Genomic DNA, 20,275 nt, shown 5'->3' with positions numbered 1-20,275 from the left:
AGAACATTTGCCTTGCAGAGTGAAAGTATTGACATCCAAAATCTTTACAGACCAAACAAACTATAAAAATAAACACTTACCTTGCAGACTAAAAGCATTGACAAACAAGATAACGCAAAAAACAGAGGATATTCAACCAGAGAACATTAAACATACAACACTTACCAATTGTAAAGATTATTAACTGGATCACGAAAGAGCAATAACTGAGATAGAAATAGCAAAGACCTTCACAAACCCTAATACTTGTAAAAGTGAACACTTCCCTTGCAGAGTGAAAGTATTGGCGTCCACAAACAATGAAACAACACAAACAAACTAATAACCCTGCAAGGACATGTAACAAATACATAAGCACAATATAAAAAAGATCTTTACAAACCGAATGAACTGTAAAAATAAACAGTTACCTTGCAGAGTAAAACCATTCACAAACATAACAACGCCAAAAACCGAGGATATTAAACCACAGAACATTAAACATACAACACTTACCAACTGTAAAGATATTTAACTTGATGACGAAAGAGCAATAACCGAGAGAGAGAGAGCAAACACCTTCAAAAGCCCTAATACCTGTAAAAGTGAACACTTCCCTTGCAGAGTGAAAGTAGTGACGTCCACAAACAATCAAACAACACAAACAAAGTAATAACCCTGCAAGGACACGACAAAAATACATAAGCACGGTATAAAAAATCTTTACAAACTAAATAAACTGTAAAAATAAATACAGAACATAAAACATACAACACTTACCAACTGTAAAGATGTTTAACTTGATTATGAAAGAGCAATAACCGAGAGAGAGGAAGCAAACACCTTCACAAACCCTAATACATGTGAAAGTGAACACCTGCCTTGCAGATGAAAGAAGTGACGACCATAAACAGTGAAACAACACAAACAAAGTAAGAACCCTGCAAGCACACCATGAAAAAACATAAGCACAGTATTAAAAAAACGTTACAAATTAAACAAATTCTAAAATAAACACTTACTTTGCAGACTAAAACCATTCACGGCCACAAGGTCAGAAACGACACCAACAAAACACTCAGAGTGAGCAAAAAACCTAAGTCGATGGCTAAATTCAACATTACCAAAAAATTTGCAAAGCAAAACACTTAGCACAACAACAAAATCAAATACATTTTAGGGTTCAACAGCGCCCATAAACAACGTCGACATTTGTGTGCACAGTCGGAGAGGAAAACATTAAAGACAGCGTCGCTTCCAGAAATGTGCTCACGGAGCGAGTCCACCGCGAGCGAACACCTCATGATGCAAAAAGCCAACCGTCACATCACCACGTCGGGAAGAACGCTGGCAGGGAAACATTCCGACGGTCACCGAAATGTCTTGCACTTTCGCGACGAACTTCTCCCACTAAAAGCCTATCGGCTTAATAAAATGGCCATAAAATCACTTTTGACAGTTCCAACACTTCAATCGTAGCAGTACTATGCTTTTCTGGAATCAACTGTATATGTGAATTTATGTCTGATGTTCGGGGTTTCCTTATTCATGATTTATATTTTTTTGGAATCAACTGTGCATAGGAATTTGATATTACAGACAATTCTAATATTTTGGTCATATTCTTCTGAAATCAACTGTCTACGTGAATTTAAACCCTATGTTTCGGGTTTGGCGACTAAACCCAGCACCAGAGAAGGCAAGATTGAAGCCTGTAACAATTACAATTAAGAAAGCCAAATTCAATGCTAATGCCATCCACTGCAAATCTCAATCTCAATTTCACAGCATTATACAGAGATGGTTTATTGAAGGAAGCGCTACACATTTTGTTTACTGCCCACAACCCTCCTGTAGAGCCTTCTATATATATTCAACTACTGCAGACCTGTATTACCAAGGATGCGCTTTCAGATGGTAAACGAATCCACTCACTTATCTCTCACAGGGTATTTGAGTTTGCTAAAAACCCAATTTTTCAAAATAAGCTTATCAACATGTATGTCCAGTGCGGGAGTTTGGTTAATGCTCGGAAAGTTTTTGATGGCATGAAAGAACGAGATGGCTTCTCATGGAATGTGATAATTGCAGCTTATAGAAGACATGGGAATGCTCACCAGGCATTGAGAATGTTTCACCAAATGCAAGGAACAGGTGTCAAACCTGATCAGTTCACTTTTGCCAGCATACTCCCAGCCTGTGCCAAAATAAGATCTTTAGAACAGGGTATTAACATCCATCAGAGCATAATGGAAAGGGGATTTTTATCAGATGTTGTAATTGCAAATGCCCTGCTAGACATGTATGCAAAATGCGGAAGCATACACAAGGCGCGCGAACTGTTTGTCAAAATGCCTCAAAAAGATGTGGTCTCCTGGAATACAATGATTACAGGATATGCTCAAATTGGTGCTCTTGGCGAAGCTATAAGGCTTTTTGAGGAGATGCCTCGGCCAGATGTCATCTCATGGAATGCCATGGTTGCAGGATATGCACGAAGTGGGTTTGTCGAAAAGGCTTTGGAGGCATTTAAGCAAATGCAATCGGCAGGTTTAAAGCCAAATTCTGCAACGTTTGCCAGCATTCTCCCAGGCTGTGCCAAAGTGGGAGCTTTAGAATGGGGTATGGACATCCATCAAAGCATAGTTGAAAGCGGGTTTATGTCGGATTTTGTAGTTGCAAGTGCCCTGGTAGATATGTATGCAAAATGTGGAAACATACACAAGGCAAGTTCACTGTTTGATAAAATGCCTCAAAGAGATTCAGTTTCCTGGACTGCAATGATTGCTGGATATACACAAAATGGGTTTTATGAAAAGGCCTTGGAAACTTACAAGCAAATGCAATTAGCAGGTGTAAAGCCAGAGTCCACAACCTTTGCCAGTATCCTCCCAGCCTGCGGTAAAATGGGAGCTCTAGAACAGGGTATAGACATCCATCAAAACATAATTGAATGTGGATGTTCATCCGATATTGAAGTTGTAAATTCACTGATAGACATGTATGCGAAATGTGGAAGCGTACATAAGGCACGCGAAATTTTTGATAAAATGCCTCAAAGAGATGTGGTATCATGGACTGCAACAGTTGCAGGATATGCACAAAATGGCTTTTTCAATGATGCTCTCGAACTCTTTGAACTAATGAAGCATTCTGGAACACACCCTGACCATGTATGCTTCACTCGTGTTTTATTTGCATGCAGCCATGCAGGTCTAGTGGATGAGGGCTGTAAATACTTCAATGCCATGAGCAACCATTACTGCATTACACCTAGAATTGATCATTATGTGTGCATGGCTGACCTTCTTGGCCGTGCTGGATATCTTGATGAAACTTTCAACTTTCTCATTAAAATGCCAAATAAACCTGTGGTGGATGCGTGGATGTGTTTGCTTGGTGCTTGTAGATCACATAAGAATTTAGGTTTAGGAGTATATACAGCAAATCTTCTTTTTGAGCTGGATCCTAAAAATTCTTCCACATATGTTCTGCTGTCAAATCTTTATACAGAAATGGGCGAGCTGGGTGAGGTTCAAATGGTAAGGAGATTGATGCAAGATAGAGGAGTTAAAAAATTACCAGGATGTAGTTGGATTGAAGGCCATAAAATGGTACATGTTTTTTGTGCAGGAGATAGATCACACCCACAGACACAGGAGATCTATGTAATGTTGGAGAAACTGTCTTCAGAGATGAAGGCAGCAGGGTATGTTTCAGATTTGAAACATGCACTGAATGATGTGGAGGAGGAGGAAAAAGAATTATTCCTCTGCCATCATAGTGAAAAGTTGGCAATAGCATATGGATTGATAAATTCGCCCCCTGGAACAACCATTAGAGTAGTCAAAAACCTTCGAGTATGTGTTGATTGCCACACTGCAACCAAGTTTATCTCCAAGATTGTTGCAAGACAAATTATTGTGAGAGATGGGAACCGGTTCCATCATTTTAAACAAGGTCACTGTTCTTGTGGAGATTTTTGGTGATGTTAAATGGAGCAATTGTTAAGCTAGGGTTGCAGTATAGCAAGGTGCAGCATATCAGATCTGCAGTCCTAAAGGAGGGACCAGGTGTTATTTTCAGTTTTTAATAAGTGTTTTTTTCAATTAATTAATTCTTTAAAATTTCTTTTGCTTTGAACATCTAGACCTTTGCTGTTGTCTTCGTATGTTTATATACAAGGGTTCCTCCAAGTTTCTGAGACGGGGAACAGTAGAGATATAGTTTTGGGGATGGCAATAGTTTTGTTAGGGATGGTAGGGAACATTTATTTAGATAAATTAAAAAAATTAAAATTAAATTTAAAAATAAATAAATGTAATTCAACAACGATGATTTTTTTAATCTATTTATGGGGTTTTACATTTTGTTCAGGAAAACTACATTTTCTTAATTTTTATGCACCAAATAGAACAATCTACTAGTTCCATCCTTTGAAGTTCCTATGTCTGTAAAAAATTGTGGATGTTGCTTGGGTTGCTAGAGGTAGATCCTCATTGTAGATTAGTATATATAGTGATAGGGTATTTGGTAATGCTAGAGAATAAGGATCTGTAAAATCAATTGTTAAATATATAAACAGAAAATATTAATGAGAAAAATAATAAAAAAATATACGTAATATATATTATTTAAGTTGGGAGAACTATTATTGATAAAAACCTCAAGTCGATTTATAAGTTGCAAACATTGTGACAAGAAATGTCAAAATGAAGTTTCCTACTAGAAATTACTTTTGGAGTTAGGTCCATGTATATTTTTTTTAAGAACAAAGTTGTTGTAACTTTGCATAAGGTGAAGGAGATTGAGTGTACTCCAAACATGGATGCTCAAATATCTTCTACAACTATGTGAAAGAAGGAAAATATTATTTGTAATGAAGATCAAGTTGACAATTCTACCAAGCTTTTCCACGTGAAAGTTAGCTGAAAAGTAGAAAAATCAATGAGATTTTTTATACTTTTTCCCAAGAAAATTTAATTTCTTAGTATTGTGTAAGAACATGAGTTGGCAAAAATAAAAATGGCCCAAAATATTATTCCTTGGGTTGGCAAAATAGAGAGCATAAGTGTAACAAAAAAATAAGGAACAATTAGTTTTTCATATTCAATAAAATTCAAGGATGAGGTAATCAATGCCGTATTGTTAGATATATGTAAAATAGTTGGTAGCCATATGTTTGTGAATGAAATGGATTTTTTTTTCATAGATTGAGATACTATTGGTTAAAAGAACTGAGAAGAAAGGATGATAAAATCATATGTGGGAAAGGCTAATGCATCCATGACATGTTACCCAAAGTGATTGATAAGTTCTACAAATGTTTTTTTTCTCCATTGATGTTGTAAGAAAAGAAAGATGAAGAGTGAGTGAAAGAGATTAAACAAAGCATGGATTCCATATAGGCAAGGAAGGAAATGTAGATTGGTTGGCTCACCATTTGGTGATCTTTTTTATTAATGGGTTTACCTCTTGTAGATCTATTGAAAATAAGATCCATTTATTTCTAAGTTGCGCAATTCAAAATATATGTTTGTATCAATAAAGTAGTTTAAAGCCAACGAAGTAAATAATAGTTATTAAATTTATTGGATCAACAAGCCACGTGACTTAGCACTTCAATGTATGGTTATTTGATTATGATAGTGCTGAAGAAATATGGAACATGACATATGTGAATTGACTACAAGACACTAAATATAATTACAATAAAGAATTTATACCTTTTTCAATGCTTTGATGACTTATTAGATAAGTTTGAACAACATACTAGATCAATGCTAGATAAGTTTGATACAAACAACACTTAGACAATCAAATCTAAAAGCAACATACATTCAACATGTACTAGATATTGAACAAAATTAAATTTAAAACCTAGTTATTAGCAAGAAAGGGCAAAAGAAAATGATATCTATAAAACAATGCTCAAGAATAGGTAGGGATTAAGTGAGTAGCTAGTGCTTTAGTTTGGGTCGTGTAATGTATTGGCAAACTTTATGTAGTTAATACATGAAGTGCTATTTGCCCTCATTGATAAGTGTGCCATAGTTTATTTTGATGATATTTTTAATTTTTAGCTAGACATACAAAGAGAATGTTGAGCATTTGTGGAAGGTATTACACATTTTATTAGAGAACAAGTTGTGGTTAAATGGTAAGAAGTGAGTTCATTTAAAAATGTTTAGGTTATCTTGGAAATGTGATTGGTGATGGTATAGTTAAGATTTCCCCAACAAAATTTAAGAACATTCTAAATTGGTAAGTGTAACTAAGGCATAGAGTTTTGTTAGGGCAACTCGATAATTATGTATTTTTGTCAAATTATTTTGTAAAATTTTAATTCTATTACATGCTATTACTAGTCTTGGGAAGAATTTTAAATGGGGAATGCATAAAAATAGATATTTGATAAATTAGATATTTTTTGGGAATGAATCTATTTTAGTGCCACCCAACTTGTGTATTTTTTTTTGATTCCTTGATTAGGAATATTAAGGGATAAGTGAGGAGTCTGTGTTTCAATGTCTTTATTATTACAAATAATATTATAGACATGTCTTTATTACTTCATTTTAAAATCTTTATTTTTAGGGACCAAGTATGTATTCACTTTCATTGATGAATTCTCTACATCTGGATGGACGTAATTTATTAAGAGTAGGTTATCTAATACTTTCAGGACCTAAAAGACATTTTTGGAGAAACAATTTTCTCTTTCTATTAGATGGATATGCATAGTAATTGGGTGGAAAACCTCAATTAGCTTTATGGATTTTGTACAATGAGCATGGTATTCAACATTGACTTATAGTTCACCACACTCCTTAGAAGAATGATACGGTTAAGAGAAAGAATAAAACTTAATAAGAGATGAAAAAGTGTATGATTCATTTAAAGAGCACAAGATCCACTTGTTTGAGTCAAGCAATCAATTGTGCCAATCACATAAGAATCACATGTCATGTAAGCTAGTGTAAAATATGACTCTTAAGGAGGCTCGATCACACGTCAATATGTATTGTATCTTAATTTTGGGAATTTGGTAGTGGGGTTTGAGCATTCATTCTATATGGCTAGCAAATGACATAGAGAGGAAAACTCAACCACTCATTTGTTGGCTAGTATGAAGATGTTAAGGCTTATAAGTTATGTGGTCATGTTTTTAAAAATTTCTTGTTCAAATTGTAGGATGTCCAAGTAGATGATATATTTCCTCCTATGGATTCTCCATCACCAACTTCTCCTTCATTACCTTCTCCTCATTCATCTCTTAAGGTTTTCTTATTCGTTGAGGATGAGGATGTTGTTCTAGATCCAACTCGTATTGCATATAATTATCCTTAATGACCCTAAACTATTCTTGAGGTAGTTGGATCTTTAATTGGTGAGATCCTTAATATTTCCATTAAACTCTCATAGAAATTAGGTGTTAGTCTTTCCATTCATTCTATTTTGGATTATCCTCAATATAAATTTTTTATATGTGGAAGGTATTCCAAAGTGGGACACAACTATGGTAGAGGATTATTTTTCTTTAGTGAAGAATCATACTTAGGATTTTGTTTTTCTTCCTAAGGAAAAAAAATTCTTTAGTGCATTTGGGTATATCACATCATGTATATAGTTGATTGTCTAGTTAATAAGTACAATAAATATCTTTCTGCTAAAGGGTTTTCATAGGTTATGTAGTCACATAAATCTGTCCATTTAATTAAATGAATATTTATTATTTATTTGATTTTTTTTTTGATCGGTAATCGCTTTTGACCGGAGCTACGAACTAGTGGGGCCACATATAGGGGGACCCCATCCTCGAGAATATTTCTTGATAGATGAGGTATTAACACCTCCAATTTGCTATCTGGACCTACTCCTTGTCGCTACGCTTATCACACCTTATCGCTCTATGCACACCTTATCTCTCCACTCCTTATATCTCCCCCTTCGCCGCATCAGCTACCTCTGCTCCATGCAAGCAACTCCCCCTGCACCACCATGTGTCTTACCTCCAACTGCACGGGCCACCGAGCACAAACAATCACCCAATGCATCCTGTCTACCTGCATGGACAAACCAACCAACACCTGTGTACGGAAACAAATGGGTATTAACACCCCCAAATCAACACTACCAGCTCGGGAATGTCTGGGTACGAAATCTGCGTGGGCCACTAGAGATGTCACGGGGACACAAGCAATGTTCGAGAGTTTCGAACTTGGAACCTCCGTATTAACACAGAGTTGCAACTTCCGTTGCATTGCGGGGTCATCCCCTATTTATTTGATTATTAAATCCACTAGCCAACAGTTAATTAAATTAGTATTTAATTAATCCATCCTTACACTCTTCTTCTATTAACTAAATAAATTATCCAATTTATTTAAATTACTTCAAAAACACACCTCTAAACCAATTAAATGAATAAAACATATTTATTTAATTTAAACCACTTTCTTCTTTTAAATAAATAAATAAATATTTATTTAAATCACTAAACAAATCCCCCCCACTTGCATTCTCCTACAAATGCAAGTTGCGCCTATTTTGTTGAAATAAAGTAATTTATTCTAATAAAAATCCTATTTTCCCTCACCCACCAAACCCACTTGTTCACTAAACCCACTCTAGATTCTTCTAAACCATTTCCAATTAGCCTAATCCCACCCCCTAATTATTGTCACATTCCTAAGCAACTTGGAGTCACTTCTCAAAGCCTCAAAGTCTTTGAAAAGCATTTAATGCTTTATGTGTTCAACAAGCTAACCCCTAAAGTCTTCCAAATCACTAATGGCTCTTACATGACCATTAATGGCTCTTACATAACCATTTATGGTTAATTACACTTGCCCACATGGTTAGAGGCTTAACCTCTAACTCAGCCTCCATGTAACCCATGTGTCTCCTCAAGCATACATTACTTTGACTATGGTTATTCCCACTAACTCTTGCACAAGAGTTTATCCATTGTATAAAGGCATTATTTATTGGATAATGGCTTTATTCATTCAACTCAACATTAAGGTAACCCTCAAGTCATCTCAAGCATTTAATGCTTCTTCCATCTCCTCTCAACCCATCTCATGTTGACATTTGTCATCTTGGGATTGGGTTGAAAACCCTCACATGGATCATAAATCCATCAATCCTGACCCTTGTTGAGATTACTCAATCTCAACCATCCATTGCTCCATTTTCCCTATAAATAGAGCTCATTTCTTCATAATCTAGATCATGAAATCTTGTATGCATCTAAGTTATAGTTAATTTGAGAGAGCATTTTAGAGTAAATTCATAAATCCACATTGTCTTTTGGCTAAAATTAACATTAGTTAATTAAATAACATCTCATATTTAGCTTGTTTTACACTTGCATTGGCATAATTAATCATTTTCAATCTTGAATCTCCATAAGACATCCAAAATAATGCAACAAGCTACTGAGAGCTACACTCATTTGGAACTTGGAGAGGAGAGGAACAAGGGAGGAGCAACTACAAAACATGTTGGAGGGCATTTGGGGATGTTTCATTGCATTCCTTCGTTTTGTTAAGCTTTCCATTTTGTGTTTGATATCTCTCTTGATATGCTTGCTTAGGATAGTGATTTCCTTTGTCTTTCATTTCTGATTTAAGACTAACATCATTAACGTTTGATATTGTGTGTTTTGTGTCTTCTAACATTATCCTTTTTGCAGTGCATCATTTGGTGAACCCAACGTGAATCGAACACAAAACCTTTTGATCGAATTTGATAAACTACTAACTTTTCTTGTTTAAATTGACACACAGGTCGCACTTTAGTGCTATTGAACACGCTCAAGTGCCTTCGAAAGTTGGTGATTTAGTGCTATTATTCATCATAATAGCGCTATTGTCTTCCAATTGGTGCTACTGTCCTTATTATAGCACTATTGACCATTAACTAGCGCTATCGTACCTAGTTTTAGCGCTTTTGCGCTCTCTGTTTGACATAATTTTATTCTGTTTGATAGTCTTTTAGCTCGTTTGTCTTTCTTTTAGCGCGGTTGTATTTATTTTAGCGCTTCTGTCATTAATATAGTGCTTCTGTTTTCACACATAGTAGTGCTATTGTAATAGAGAGTTGTAAAAATATTATTGTAACCGAAAAATCAAAAACATTTAGGCTTGTAGAAGCCCACCAAAAATTCATTTTTCACTAATTGGTTGCTTCTTGTGCAGGTTCTTGGACTAACCCCATTGCAAGATTTTAAGAGTTAGATTAGGAAGTGAAATTATTTTCTTGCTAACTTTGTCTTTAAAGTTAGGTTTAAAATGAATTCACTTTCTCTTTTGGCTTAAAGAATTAACTTCACATTTCCTTTTTGGTCCTAAAAACGAATCACATCTTTTAAATTTGGGCTTTAAAAAGAACCTCACTTGGCAAGGTAAAAAGAACCACAAACTCAAACCCAACAAATTTGCTTTTCTTGCAAGTTAGGAACCATTTCATTCTAGGTTTAAAACAAGACAAAACAAACTTTTATTTCTTGCATCAAACTAAAAATCACAATCAATTGTCATTTTGCAAGTTAAAAAGAACCCCCAATTTCTCAAAGTTTTGTTTTCAGCTTGACTTTACTTCAAGCAAACGTGCTTTAAATTCAGTTGACCAGGATTTCAAGTTCTTAGATAAACAACATTTTGCCTTGAAGTTAAAAAGAACACCATTTTTGTTGGAGCAACATCTCCAAATAGCTTTTAGATCACATTGCTATAAATTGGTTAAAAAGAACAAGTGTTTTTAGTGATTGGCACACTTGTGCAAAAATTTTGTCGAGTGGTCCTACTTCTAACACACACTATCCTCTCCCTTAGCTTTCGTGGTCCTAGGTGCAAGAGAAAAGTGTTAGTAACACTCAAAATTTTATTTTTTTAAGAGAGGCCTGCCAAGAGACACATCACTCTTGGGAATGACCTCACGTGGTAAATCCTTTGAGCCGCTATAGAAATCAAGTGAGAGCGAAAGCTGTAGCCTTGGGTATAGCTGTTCCTACAGTATAACTTGCTGAAAGGACATATGGGCCCCACCACAAGTTACAAGGCTCTTAAGTGAGTCACTGCAGAATGAACTTATGTCCAAAAACATCGAACATTACTAGACACCTTTTTATATAGAAACCCACCCATTCTATTGATTGAGGATATTTGTGAGAAGTTTAGTGCAAGAGCATAGATGGTTTTGCTCCCAAGATACTCACAATACATATTTCCTTGAGTAGAAACATGACTTTTTGAAAGGCTACTTGTAGCTTGATAAAAGTGGCGAATCCCTCATCATAGGGATCATCTATCTGTTATGCTCACACAAGACTTAGTATATCACATCCTAACCTGCTACAATGAGATTCATAAGATATGTAGTACCAAAGTTGAAGAAATATCAAGATGTGGGCTGAAATTATTGCAACTGATAATTTGAACTTAGGGATAAAGTGTGTTTGAAGTGTCTTCATTTTGTGTCAGACCAGTGATAATTTGAGCCAACTTTAGGCTTTTGGAAAAACATAAAAAAACATTTAAAAATGGGTCAAAAAGTTCAAAGATTGGGTTGATTTAGACCCACACCTATTTGTGCATTTTAAGGCAAAATTATTGTGCTTGTGTGCTTGCTCTGTTTTCTTGTCAAAGAAATTCAAAACAAATTCAAACCAAGTATTCATCCAACATAATTTTCCATCAAACATTTGACCAACAAACAAACATCAAACAAAGTGCAAACAAGATATCAAATTATATGACCATCATTCAAATCTTGAGAACTTCATCAACATATCAACTTGAAGAAAAGACCATTGAGGTCAAAGGCTTTTATCAAAAGAAGGAAACTTTTCTATGTCAATAGACAATTTTTCATCTCACACAGAGCCTTCTTGCGTCTTATGCGTTTATATCTTCAAGGAAAATCCAATGAGTTTGATAAAGAGCCTTTGACAAACAAAACTTTTACTTAGTATAGAGCTTCGAGTTATCACAAAAACAAAGGAGGAAAAATCAACCCTACTTTCTTTCCACACATCTGCATTACATATAACATAGCTTGAGAAGAACCACCAACCCCTGAACAAGAAGAGAAAGAAGAAGTCCCCTTTGTGACACAAAGTTTTTAAATTGAGGTCCTTATTCTATCCACTCTCACATTCATACATCATCAAATCCATTCAACTCTCAAAACATAAAAAGGTCTTTTCCTAAGTTCTTTTTAGATATTGCTTAAATCAAAACAACACATCACTTTTTAGAGGGTCTCTACATCTAGGATAAATCATCCTAAGAGGCATTTCTACATAGGTTAAAACTAGTCTATGAGTGCATCCTTTCATTACTAGGTAGCTTGGTTTGTAACACATCTCAAACCTTGCTATACCTTATCACATCAACATTGTTGACAACACAAAGAGCAATTCACAAAGAACTTTGGTAACATCCAACCTTCAGTGTTAGAGATCCATCTTCTAAACACTTCACAAAACATTTATCTCTCATTCCATCACCAACTCATAATCACTTTCACCAAACTTCAAAAACAAGTTTCAAACAAAATTACTCACACCAGATCGAAAACTAGACAACTAGAGATCGAAGAAGAGGAGGATAGAAAATCTCAATGACTTTCAAGAAGTCATTGGAGGAGGTCCCAATGATGAAGATCCTAGCACTCCAACTCCTGAAGCAATAGAAAGAGCACAACACAACCCCAAGTTCAATTGAATTTTTGATGAAATCCTTAAAAACAATGCAGATGCTCATTTTTGATACTTGCTCAAGAGGGAGCTAAACTACCTGTTAGGGTTTCAAGCAGATCTGAAGCAAATATGAACTAACAATTATATGCAGATTTAAATACAAAAAGATAAAGAAATAAAACAGGACACAGATAACACAGAGATTTAATGTGGTTCACCCAGAATGGGTTACGTCCACCATACACAGCCGTCCAATCTTTCTTATTATCCAGCAAAAATAGTACATCAACCTTACAATGCCTTAAGCATCCCAGCCGCTTATAACATGCGTTTTTAGGGCAACAAACAAAGTCGGTCTTTTTAGGGTTTTATTACAATGTCGGTTTTCATTAACGAAAAACGGCAAAATTTTTTTTTCTCGGTGCCTTCCGCCCCCGAACCCCTGCCCGGGGCCCAACCTCGCCCCGGACTTCGACAAAGATATGTGTTGAGTGTATAGTACTTTGCTGATCAGTCGCCACATTTCAACAATCTTCCACTTGGAGACTGATCAGGCTCCACACCGAACAATCTCCCACTTGGAGACTGATACTACATGACACCACTGTACATGCAACATCCGCTGGATAAAACACTAGGACTTGACTGGTATAAATTCCACAATTATCAATCAAGAAGACCAACAAAAACTGATGAAGAAATCAACTTCTCCTATGGAACTGCCTTTGTGAACATATCGACAGGATTCTCACTTGTGTGAATCTTCTCAAGCCGTAACTGACCCTCCTCCAAAATAGTCCGGATGAAGTGGTACCTGAGCTGAATGTGCTTTGTCCTTGAATGAAAAGAAGAGTTCTTTGCAAGATGAATGGCACTCTCACTATCGGTATACAATGGGCTATCCTCTTGTGTCTGATCCAATTCCTTTAGAAAACATTGCAACCAAATGATCTCCTTGCTGGCTTCTGTAGCAACAACATACTCAACTTCAGTGGTTGAAAGTGCAACAACCTTTTGTAGCCTAGAAATCCAATTGACTGCAGTTCCCCCTATAGTAAAAGCATACCCTGTAGTACTCCTCCGTGAATCAATATCACCCGCCAGATCAAAGTCAACAAATCCACTCAGAGCAGCATTAGATCCTTTGAAACATAATGCCTTTGTAGTAGTTCCTTTCAAATACCGAAGAATCCATTTCACAACATTCCAATGTTCCATATCCGGATTACTCATAAACCTGCTCACAACTCCCACTGCATGTGCAATATTTGGCCTTGTGCATACCATTGCATACATCAGATAGCCAACAACTGATGAATACGAGATGTTAGACATTTTATTAACCTCTTCCTGTGCCTTTGGGCACATCTCTTTAGTCAATTTGAAATGACTAGCCAAAGGTGTACTAATTGCTTTTGCATCTTGCATGTTAAATCTTTTCAACACCTTCTTTATATACTCACTTTGGGACAAATTCAAGGTTCTATTTTTCCTATCCCGTGTAATCCTCATATCGAGAATTTGCTTAGCTGCACCCAAATCCTTCATAGCAAATGACCTGGCTAATTTCTATTTAAGATCATTTATATGTTGCATGTTAGACCCAGCAACAAGCATGTCATCAACATAAAGCAACAGGATAATATAACCGCCATTATCAAATCTCTTAAAATATACACAATGATCAGAATGACATCTATGATAACTGTGTTCAGCCATGAAACTATCAAATTTTAAATACCATTGTCGGGGTGCTTGCTTTAGGCCATACAAACTTTTCTTCAACCTGCACACCAAGTTCTCCTTACCTTTGACCTCATATCCCTGTGGTTGCAACATGTAAATTTCCTCCTCCAAATCTCCATGGAGAAAAGTTGTTTTGACATCTAATTGTTCAAGATATAAATCATCTGCAGCCACAAGACTAAGTACAGTTCTAATTGAAGTCATTTTTACAACCAGAGAAAATATTTCATCATAATCTATACCCTTTTTCTGTGCAAAACCTTTTACCACAAGTCTGGCCTTATATCTTTTCTGACCTCCTTCCTCCTCCTTCAGTCGATAAACCCATTTGTTAGGCAGGGCTCATTTTTCTGCAGGTAAAGGGACTAAGTCCCAAGTCTTATTTTTCATCAAGGAGTCCATCTCCTCTTTCATGCCTAGCTCCCACTGTTGTTTGGCATCTACCTGCATTGCTTCTTCATATTCTTCTGGTTCACCAGAATCTGTTAATAAAATAGAATACAAAGAAGGAGAAAATATTTCAGGGGGTCTACTTGTCCTCGTAGAATGTCTAACACTTGCAGGAGTTTGTGGGAAAATCTGTTGTTGCTGAGCATCAGGTACTTGTGGCATTTCATTTTCAGGAATCTCATCCAACACCACATATTCTTGTTTGTCTAGTTCATGCTTCTTTTCCTGCATCTATTCTTTATACATAACCTTCTCATTAAATATAACATCTCTACTTCTAATTATTTTCTTATTTTCAAAATCCCATAACCGATAGCCATATTCATCTATCCCATATCCAATGAAGGTACATTTCTGAGATTTAGCATCAAGCTTGGTTCTGTTTTCTTTATCAATATGGACAAAAGCTTCGCAACCAAAAGTTTCTAGAAAAGAATAATTTACCTTTTTACCAGTCCATGCCTCCTCTGGAATACCACCATCCAAAGGGGTTGAAGGTCCTCTATTTATCAAATAGACAGTAGTATGTACAACATCTGCCCAAAAATGTAAGGGCAATCCAACATGCAATCTCATGCTCCTCGCACGTTCCATGATAGTTCTATTCATTCTCTCTGACACACCATTTTCCTGTGGAGTTCCTGGAACTGTCTTCTGCTTTCGAATCCCATTTAAGGAATAGTAATCTTCAAATGCTTTGCTGCAATACTCACCTCCATTATCCGATCTGAGACACTTCAACTTTTTTCCTGTCTCATTCTCAACCAAAGCTTTCCATTTCTTAAAAGTTTCAAAAACATCTGGTTTTTGTTTTAGGAAATATACCCATGTTTTTCTGGTTGAGTCATCAATAAAAATAACATAATAACAAGAGCCACCAAGAGATGATACCTGAGCCGGTCCCCATACATCTGAATGTACAAGCTCTAACTTCTCACTCTTCTTCTCTTTCTCAACCTTGAGAAATCTGACTCTTTTCTGTTTACCATAAACACAATTTTCACAGAACTCTAAATCAATCTTCTTTAGTCCTGGCAATAGATTTTTGGAGTGAAGGATTTTCATCCCTTTTTCACTCATGTGCCCAAGCCTATGGTGCCACATTATCGAATCTATTCTTGCAATATTTATTGTTGTTGTCCCTGCAGTAACTTTATCTGTAGCAGCTAAGGTAGAGTAAGTGTTACAAGTATACAGATATAATGTGCCTACCTTTGCACCTTTAGCTACTACTAATGATCCTTTAGTGACCTTCCACATACTGTCTGAGAAGGTAACTATGCAACCTTCACTACCTAGTTGCGTTGTAGAAATTAAATTTCTTCTTAAATTAGGAACATGTCTTACCTCCTGCAGAAACTAGTCATTACCATTCTGCAACTTGATCTTTATCTTTCCTTTTCCAACAATTTGACAGGGCTCATCATCACCCAAATATACATGTCCAAAATCACCTTGAACATAATCTAGAAAATATTTTCTATGGGGTGTAGCATGAAACGAAGCCCCATAATCTATTACCCAGGAATTATTAATATTATCCAAACATAAGATTAAAGCATCTTGTAAAGTATTACTTGCAATATTAGCTTCCTTACTATCATTTTCATTTTTGTCTCCTTCTTTGTTTTTCCGAGACCAACAATCTTTCTTTAGATGACCAGGCTTTCCACAGTACCAGCAATCTTTCTTTCCTCTAGATTGAGAGCATCCTTTCTTTGACTTCCTTCGTGACTTCTCATTCCCAGGGCCTTTTCCTCTCTCCTTTGATCTTCCTCTGTTCTCCACATTCAAAACACTACCCAATGATGTTGAAGTCTCACCTGTGCTTTTCCTTCGCATTTCCTCACTTAGGATAACACCAACAATATCATCAAATACCAAAGTATTTTTACCAGAGACAGAGTTACTTACAACCATAACCAAGCTATTCCAGTTTTCTGGCAAAGAACATAAAATCAAGAGAGCCCTAACTTCTTCTGCAAAGGTAATTTTTACTGAAGACAATTGACTGGTAATTGTATTAAATTCATTTAAGTGCTCCGCTACAGATCCTCCCTCACTTATTTTCAAATTAAACAAACGCTTCATAAGAAATACCTTATTCGAAGTCGAGGGTTTCTCATACAACTTAGCCAATGTTGCCATCAAATCTACAGTTGTTTTTGCTTCTGTTATATTGAATGCTACAGACAATGCAAGACACAATCGAATGGATCCCAAAGCCTTTCTATCTAAAATGTCCCACTCTTCATTTGATATTGTGGTCAGTTTCTTTGCCTTTCCTTCCAATGGCCGCCACAAATCCTTTTGATACAGGTAATCCTCCATTTGCATTTTCCATAACTGATAATTCTGTCCGTTAAACTTTTCGACCTTGAATTTGGAATCCTCCATTGCTCCCACTCAAATCTGAAAGTCCTGCCAATTTACAAAAAACCTCACTCTGATACCAATTGTTAGGGTTTCAAGCAGATCCGAAGCAAATATGAACTAACAATTATATGCAGATTTAAATACAAAAAGATAAAGAAATAAAACAGGACACAGATAACACAGAGATTTAACGTGGTTCACCTAGAATGGGTTATGTCCACCATACACAGCCGTCCAATCTTTCTTATTATCCAGCAAAAATAGTACATCAACCTTACAATGCCTTAAGCATCACAGCCGCTTATAACATGCATTTTTAGGGCAACAAACAAAGTCGGCCTTTTTAGGGTTTTATTACAATGTCAGTTTTCATCAACGAAAAACGACAATTTTTTTTTTTCTCGGGGGCTGCCGCCCTTGAACCCCTGCCTGGGGCCCAACCCAACCCCGGACCTCGGCAAGGATACGTGCTGAGTGTACAGTACTTTGTTGATCAGTTGCCACATTTCAACAATACCCTCTGATTTTGATACTGCACAAATATGGCAAACATTAGAACATCATAGCCGTAATGAGGGTGGAAGAGGTAGAGATTACTTCCAATACAACCTTAATCAAGGAAATCCTCCACCTCCCCCTCCTAACAAAATAGACATGTTGAGACAACAAGTCGAGAATCTCGCTCAACAACTCCACAGTGGTGTGAAGACTACCCGGTTTTCACTTAATGATATTTGTCCCTATCCCTTTGATAGCAACTTGCATATGCCACCTTTTCCGCAAGGGTTTGAAACACCTAAGTGTGAAAAGTATCGAGGAAAAGGAGACCCTAGAGATCATGTTTGGGAATTTCACTCAGCTTGCCTCGAAGTGGCATATGAAGACACATATCTAATGCACCTCTTTCCTCAGATTTTGCAGGGAACAACCACACAATGGTTTTCCCGATTACCAGGCGACATTAGGACATTCAAGGAACTAGTCCAAAAGTTCATCACACATTATTCACACAACATAGAACATGATTTTACAATGGCAGATCTGTGCAATACCAAGCAAAAGCCAGGGGAGCTGTTTTCAACTTTCCTACAATGGTGGAGGCAACTGTCTAGCAAACGTTCTCTTCATCTGCCTGAATGAGAGCTAGTGGAAATATTTATTTCCAACTTAAACGATGAAATGGAATTTCATCTAGACATGAAGGGCACGGAGGCCTTTGAAGACATGATCACCCAGGGATTAAAATGTGAACGGGCCCTTATAAAAAAGGGACTTATCAAAATATACAATGAACCAAAAGATGACCCTCACCCACGTTTTAACAGTGATAAACCCAACTTCTAGAATAAGAACAAGAACATCGTCAATGACGGGGTCATAGATGCAAGGACCATAAAAAGTGCACAACCTATGGTCAGATTTGCGGGGCAAAACCCCCCTCCTAAAAACACCATTGCTCCTCCACGAAATCAAGGTCGCAATGCGCCGCAAGAGGAACCAAGACAACGACAACAAAACTATAAACCAAAACGTACATACACATGCTTAGGGGAATCCATCGAAATGGTATTGCGTCAATTGGTCTCTTCAAATCTGGTGACCTTACCAAAGACATCTAACTATGAACCTCAGGTCAAACCTCCATGGTGGAGAGATAATGAACATTGTGAATTCCACCAAAGGAAAGGGCATAAAATGAGTAACTGCCATAGACTGAAAGATCTTATTGACCGAGGAGAAATTGAAATTGAAGGACACGGCCCAAAAACCTCAAATGATGATCATCTCATGTTCAAGAATCCACTTCCATCACATGATCAAAGGGGTCTTTCCACCTTAGGGTGAAACATAGATAAAACTAATTATACACAAGCTACCTATAATTATACTGTGAATCACCTCTATGACGTCGATAAACAAATTGCAACCCTCACCATCAAAGATCTGAACCCTGCTTGCAATGTTGTTATGCATTGTAGCAGGATCACTATTAAAGCAACTCCACAAGGAATAACAGCCATCCCTAAGAAGTATAATCTTGTGGAACAATTGGACAAAACACCTGCACTCATCTCCATACTAGAGCTCTTACACCTATCTCCCTCCCACAAAAATATCTTGGACTAAGCTCTCCAAGAAGCGCTAGTCCCTGCCAATCTTAATACAGTTCAATTTCAAGCTATGGTTGGTAATCTAAGGTCATCACCATGTCTCACTTTCTCTGAAAGTGATAATACATCCTTCCAACAACCTCATAATGCCTCACTCCATATTGAAGGATTTGTAAAGCAACACAAGATCAAGTGCGTCTTGATTGACAATGGCGCTAGTCTGAATATATGTATATTACAGTTGGTCACAACATTAGGATATGCAATAGAATCAGTGGATCTTAGCAAAAGATAACTATAAAAGCCCATGATGATGCAAAACATTGTTCAAAAGGAGCTATTGTGTTACCTATCAGAGTGGGCCTAGTGGTGAAGCACATCATCTATCAAGTTCTAGACCTTCCTCTGCCATATAATCTCTTCTTAGGAAGACTTTGGATACACACCATGCAAGCCATTCCATCCACCTATCATCAGTGTATCAAGTTTCCCCATAACGGTGTAGAAATCACATTCCTGGGCAATGCAAATCCAATTTGCATATTGTAACAATATTAACCATCAACCAGAGATCACCGTTCCTAAAAACAAAGAAGCTATTCCGTCCACATTATATGTTAGTCTAGCCTCTCTTTCTAGTTCAATCACCCCCATACCAAAGCAAGAGAAGTTGAAAATGAAAATGGCTGAGGAAGGTCCTGGGGAATATAATCTAAGATAACTCTTTTGTGTTGGGCAATAACCCACTTCTCCTAGAACTTATGGCAAGCCTCAAAGGTTGCTTCAACCACCACAAGTCAAGCCAGCATGCACTTTGGCACAATGTATCCCTGGAAAAATTCAGGAAGAGGAGACCAGAAATGAGGACCTAGCAGAATGGATCTACAAAGACCCTATCAAAGAC

General features: G+C 36.7%; 1 protein-coding gene across 1 annotated transcript; it reads left to right on the top strand.

Moving 5' to 3' along the window:
• Window positions 1-1,331: 1,331 nt before the first annotated feature.
• LOC131060327 (putative pentatricopeptide repeat-containing protein At3g23330) lies at window positions 1,332-4,088 on the top strand. The gene has a single exon (XM_057993506.2). The coding sequence runs from the start codon at window positions 1,725-1,727 to the stop codon at window positions 3,966-3,968; it is 2,244 nt and encodes a 747-aa protein (XP_057849489.2). The 5' UTR covers window positions 1,332-1,724; the 3' UTR covers window positions 3,969-4,088.
• Window positions 4,089-20,275: the final 16,187 nt, after the last annotated feature.

The sequence above is a fragment of the Cryptomeria japonica genome, chromosome 11 (genome assembly GCF_030272615.1).
Source record: "Cryptomeria japonica chromosome 11, Sugi_1.0, whole genome shotgun sequence".
NCBI classification, from domain to species: Eukaryota; Viridiplantae; Streptophyta; class Pinopsida; order Cupressales; family Cupressaceae; genus Cryptomeria; species Cryptomeria japonica.
The sequence above is the reverse complement of the archived record's forward strand: the minus strand, read 5'-3'. Positions and strand labels throughout refer to the sequence as shown.